Source organism: Galeopterus variegatus, unplaced genomic scaffold, assembly GCF_000696425.1.
Source record: "Galeopterus variegatus unplaced genomic scaffold, G_variegatus-3.0.2 Scaffold13411, whole genome shotgun sequence".
Taxonomy (NCBI): Eukaryota; Metazoa; Chordata; class Mammalia; order Dermoptera; family Cynocephalidae; genus Galeopterus; species Galeopterus variegatus.
The window spans coordinates 25,263-31,258 of NW_007739522.1; the positions used below are offsets into that span (position 1 = coordinate 25,263).

The window sequence follows — 5,996 nt, forward strand, 5'->3', positions numbered from 1 at the left end:
CATCCTCCTCTCCCTCTGCATCCACAGTCACTGGAGGCACAGGACGTTCAGGGACATCCTGTCAGTCTCTCTCCTCCTGACATCCCCGAGCCGTTCTGGGCTCTGTTCATCCGCGGCACAAGGGGCGTGTCTAGAAGACCACCCCCTTTCGTTTCCCATTGCCTGGCTCAGGCCACCTACATTGGCTGATGATGAACTGCTCCATGCTCTCCTTCTGCTGGGTTGCAGTCTTCAGATGCTCCACTGTGCTCTGAAGAAGTCTCTCCTGTTTGGATACTTTGGTTCTCAGATCCAGAAGTTCTCTTTCCATTGACTCTCCCTGGGGAGGAGGGACAGGCTCTCAGTCCACAGTCAGCAGGCCTAAAGTACCCCATGCTGTGTAGCTCCTTCCAATCCAAAGCAGGATTCCACAAACTTCTCAACTATCTATGCCCTGGATTCCCTTCACTAAAGCCTCTAAAACCTTCTGGCTGAGGATGGTTTGGAATGTCCCCAGAGGCAGGAATACTGAGAGCCTGGAAGTCCCCATGCAGACTAGCACAGGCCTACACTCCTATTGTGAGCAGAACCTGGCTCAAGGTCAGAATGAAACTCCCAACTATGAACAACAGCCGAATTTAGTTCTGGAATTAGTTCTCTCACTCCCCCCACCACAGGAAGACTTGGGAATCCAGGACCATTATGTCTGGGGAGATAGGGCTGGCCTGAGGACAGTTAGCAAGTTAGTAAATATTTGTGCTAAAATGCAGATGGCAAAGCACCTCCTCCCTGAAATAGCATAGTTGAGTCATAAAGGTAAAGGTAAAGGTAACAATAATCTGGAGGTGGAATCCCTGGGGATGGGATCTGGAAACCTGCCTGCCCAAGGGTCTGCCCAGAGCCAGCCTCAGATCTGAGACCATTCTGAGGGGTGGTTGACGTTCCCTTGGCCTGGCCCTAGTATGCAAATTTAAGTGACGTGCTGGGATTGCAGGGTGGCTAACAGAGGCTCATAGTGTCATGGTCACATTCTGTGATTATTTGAGTATGCAGACCTGAAGGGTGGGAGAAGGAGGCAATGAAGCTTTAACATGTCTCTGAATTTCAGCTCAGCCAAACATCAGAGAAGTGCAGAAATTGATGAACATTTATGGATTACCAGGGTTACTATATGTCTCTGCTTCTCCAAACCCTGTCCTTCTCCTCTTTGATTTCTTAACACAGAGGCCAGGGGGGGTGGGAGGAGAAGGGATGTAGTCAGAACTGCAATGAAAGCAGCCGCTATGATCAGGGGCAGTCCTGCAGGGAAACTCCCCTAAGGTTCTATGGATCCCATCTCACCATGGGGCTCCTGATCTACAGAAAGCTGTGGGACTGAGGAGAGAGAACAACACTAAGGCAGAGAGCTGGGTATGATGCAGTAATGGACGCTGGCCTCTTACCACTGTGCCAGGCAGAGCAGGGCTGTGGGAGTTTGGCAAGGCCGCTCTCCAGAACATGGTAAGGAGGGAAGCCGATTCCTCTAGGGTGTGGTGCAGGGCACTGGCGCTGCTGCGAAGTTCATGGATGCCCTTGCTGCCCAGCACCTGGGGAAGAGCAGAGGGAGCCAGGACATCACGGGAACTGAGAGTTCACTTTTGCTTCCCCAGCACAGGGCTCAAGCTTCCTCTGTGAGTGAGGCACAGAACATAGGCCTGCACGAACCTAGGAGACCCTCACTCGCCATCTGCAGCTCCCAGGACTGAGGTGCTGCTCCCCCTACCTGGAATGCCCTCCTGTACCTGGAAAACCTCCAAGCCTTTCAAAACACATCCCCTTTGTCATGTCCTCCATGAGCCTGGCACCTTCCTTGCCTGGGATGAATGGCCACTTCTGCACAGGTGCCCTCACATCCAGAGGACGACTTCTCACACTGGGCCTGTAGCCCTTGATTGTACTTGTCTACCTGGACATGTGTTGAGCCTTGGGTGTGGAGGCTCCTTGCAGGCAGGGCTGTCCCTGTACACCAGGGTCTCTAGTGGCTCAGACAGCACAACCACTGGTGCCTGGTCTCCCTCAATGGTGAAGAGCTCTGAGAAGCTTTGCTGACTGCTCTCCCTCCCCCTGTGCAGGCTGAAGAGGAAATCCCACGGCTGCCAGGCTTCTCACCCCTTTCACACATGTGGCCCATGAGGCTACAAATCCCTCAGTTTTTGTCCCTCTGACTGATTTCACTCTGCCCACAGAAGGCCATGTGCCCATGTGACTGTAACAGGTAATGCATTCCCAAAGGGTGCTCATGGCAGCACACATATGTGTTGACACTTAACAACTGCTCTAGTGCTGATGACAACAGTACAGACTGGATTTTCTGTGGCATGAGGGGAAAATATCCAGCCAGCATCAAGTGGAACAGAGCAGAACTACATGAGAACAGAAGACAGAGAAGAAAGGGCTGGGCAGGGTATAAGCAGAAGATGCTTCTTCAGCTGCTGGGAGATAGAGAGCACGAAAACAAGGAGTGGGAAAAGGAACTAAAATCAGAGGAAGAAAGGACACAATGAAAGAGTGACCTAAAAGCTACAGCTTTGGTTACCTCTGTGCCTGGAGCTTCTAGGCCAGGGAAGGAGCGTGCTGCTCTCACAAGAGAAGCTATCTTTCTGACCAGCAGTTTGCCCTCCCCGATCTGCTGTCTTAGGGCACTATAGTCATCCACGTGGCCAATGACATGGCGGCCGTGCTTATTGGCAAAGGAGCCATCAGGAGCATCACCCTCCAGCTTGGGAGGGCTCTTCATTACTGGAGAAGCTTCCAAACCCAGACCTGAAAAAGAAAACCACAACAACACAGAATCTGCTGTTACTCATAATAATATCCTCAGTAGGCTCCAATCCAAAAGAGAGGGTGAAAGAGGCAGGAAACAAGAAAGGCAGCCTTGGAATAAACAAGGGTGGTGTGAAGTCCATAGAGATATTCTGGTTTCTATATTTTATAATCTTTTTTACATCATCTCATAATGATATATTTGCAAGGAGACAAATTTTTATACATACGGACACATGAAATTGTCAGGATAATTATTATTGATAATAAATTTCAGGGTAGAGGAGAGGCAGACAAGGAAATCAAGCTGGATAGGGAGAGCACTTTCAAGAATGTAGTGTACAGTGCAGCGAAGCCAAAGCAGAGCAGCAGGAAAACTGCAGGAGGAAGAATAATGACAAGAAAGGCACGACAGAGGGCACGTGAGTAGCACGGAAGGCCTTGGGGCACACAGAGAAAAATCTCGAAATTCAAGTCATGTGTATATAGACAAGAACGGTTTGTAATTTTTCTTCATCCATACCTGTGCCCTTTAGGTGTCATATTTACCATTTGTCCTGTTGCAGATCTCAGCTTCTGAGCCCGGAGCAGAGGAAGAAGAGCAGGGGAATTCTGCAGCTGGAGAAGCCATGCCAACATCCCGGACAGGAGGGGAAGCAACTGAATCTAGGGAGTAAAGACAAGCACAGTTTTCAGGAACGCTGGAACACACTGCACTGCAAGCACAGGCAGAGCCTTGTCTTTACCATCTAAGATCTCAGGCGACGTGACTCACCTCCTACATCATTATAATCCACAAACCACAATCAAAAGCAACAGCCAACCAATCCTTAGTTTCCTATGTTTCCATTTGTCAGAACAAAAAGATATTCCTCTAATTGAAAGGTGTTCCTTGAGAAAGCAACTTTCAGTTTGAAAAATAATGAAGTATATTTTTATAAACCCAGTTTTGAGTATAACTTGTATGTAGTTTCTAATACAATACCTTGCAAGTAAATATAAATATAAATAAATATACACAGTATATATGCTAAAATGTCAAATCAAAGAATAAATGGATGTATGGGGGATTAAACTCAACAACTACTCACAACTGTCACATGTTAGTATGAGTAAAAAATTCAGTTGTATGAGAAGAAAGGAGGCAGAAGGCTTGATTGGTTAAAGGTGCCCTACTGGAGAACAGAAAGCAACCCAACCATGGAGGAGCTGGAATGTATCACAAAGAAAGCAGCAAACGTCCTGCTGTGTCAAGTGTGGCTCTGAGCCTGCTTTCCAGCTTAGGCCTCTGGGGTGGGGGAGGAGGATCAGGGACTGAGCCAGTGGAGCTGAGTCTTGGCTGTTGTGTGGGAAGCCAGCGAGAGGGGAAAGCCTGGTTAGAGGGAAGAGGAGGAGACGGAACTCAACACTGCACCCATCATGGCAGCCCTGAAGAGGGTGGGCATCCACCTAACGTACACTGAGCTGTTCCTGGGGCCAGGTGCTACGCTAGGCAGTCCACATACTTTTTCTTCATTAAAGGCCATGAAAACATGATCATATGATTGTCACCTTCATTTGGTCAGATAAGGTCATTGTCTGATAAATGAGCATCTACCAGAACCAAAGACAAATAAGAATTAACATGAACAGGAAAAACAGGCATGAGAGTTTGAAATCTCAGTTTTAGAGAAACCTGAGCAGAAGTGATTCCTGATTAGAATAAAATTGAGGATATGGCCATGGTGGTGAGTGGGGATGGTGAAATGAATGGAGTATCAAAAGGAAAAAGAAGAGGAAGTAGAAATTGAATGTGTCAAGAGACTGGAGTTCAGGCATTATTAACACTGAAATTAAAACTGAGGGAAGTGAGATTGATGAGGGATACAGAGAAGAGAGGGTGAAACTTGGTCAAATATGCCTGTCTGAAGGCGGTAGGGCAGAGGAAGTGAACAGCTGCCACCCGGAATAAACATGCCTCCATCCATTACTTTCCTATAGCCCTGGTTCTTCAGGGACAGGAACAGTGTGCCACACTGAGTCCCCCACAGGTGAGGAAGAGACAAGCCAACCTAGAGGGTCTGGGAAGGTCAACAACACTGAGACAGAGCATGCTGAGGTGGACAAAACACAGATCAGAAATTAACACATCTGCTTCCAATCCTGGTTCTGTTTCTAACTCTTGTAAACCCTAGTTTGTCCATTAATGTCTCAATGTCTAAGTTTTCTCATGTGAAATGCAGAGACAGTAAAACCTGCCCTACCTCAGATGAAATTATATATTTGAAAATACTTGGTACATTTTAAAGCACTTCACAAATACAAGGAATAAATATTAACATAGACAGCTGCTAATTGCTAAGCAATTCCTATTGTGCCAGGCACTTGTAAATTATTTCATTTAATGCTCCAAATAACCATACAAGGTATATATTATTTACTATCCCCATCTTAAAGATGAGAAAACTAAGGCTTAAACACCCAAAGCAAACAGCCTGTAAGTGGCAAACTCAGAATCTGGAGCCAGGTCTGACTCTAAATCGCGTGATCTCACTCAAGGATGCTATACTAAAGCAGCTTCAATTGCAACCTGACCCTATGAAGCATGAGAGGGGCAAGATTACTCCTCTACCGCAGACATCCTGGTAACTCCTTTTCCTTTCTACCTTGGAAGAGTGACTGCTTGTTTCCAGGGTCAATGTAGACAGGGAAGCTCTGGTTGATGGAGGAGTGGCTGAGGCTGGCTTTGCTGGCACCACCATCCAACTGTTGCTCCAGCTGCAGTCGCAGACGAGTGTTCACCTGAATGCTCTGCTCCAGCTGCCCTCTCAGAGCTCGGATCTCTGCCACCAGGTGGCTCATGTCACAGCTCAAAGGGACTTGGTGACAGGCACTTGGGCTATAAGCTGAAAGGAGAGAGAGGAGGGATCTGTTAGCACTGACCCAAGTATTTGCAAACACTTGTCAGGACACTTCTCTGTCAAATTCCTTTCTGCCAAGAACTCCACCGTAATTTTGGGGTCCTAGGCAACACACAACAGCAACACATCTGTGATAAAGATGTCACCATTCCTGGGTAGAGCCGGAGGCACAATGAGATGGCACACATCCAGTCTGGAATTTCCCTGAGGTCCAAATTACCTTCATGCACCTGGAGGGCATATGAATGGCGGATGAGGACAAGCCTATTAGTTCATCTCCACATTAACCTTAGTCATGCAGGCTAGAGAGCAGGA

The 5,996-nt window shown here is 47.6% G+C and overlaps 1 protein-coding gene across 1 annotated transcript in view; it reads right to left on the reverse strand.

The window, feature by feature from the left end:
• LOC103581592 (myomegalin) overlaps positions 1-5,693 on the reverse strand; it is a 6,972-nt gene extending 1,279 nt beyond the window's left edge. The window contains exons 1-5 of the mRNA XM_008563388.1: positions 5,427-5,693; positions 3,331-3,447; positions 2,555-2,781; positions 1,422-1,565; positions 181-319 (exon numbers count right to left, since the gene is read on the reverse strand). Coding sequence (XP_008561610.1) covers positions 181-319; positions 1,422-1,565; positions 2,555-2,781; positions 3,331-3,447; positions 5,427-5,622 — 823 coding nt within the window. The 5' untranslated portion in view covers positions 5,623-5,693. The remainder of the gene's footprint in view (positions 1-180; positions 320-1,421; positions 1,566-2,554; positions 2,782-3,330; positions 3,448-5,426) is intronic.
• Positions 5,694-5,996: the final 303 nt, after the last annotated feature.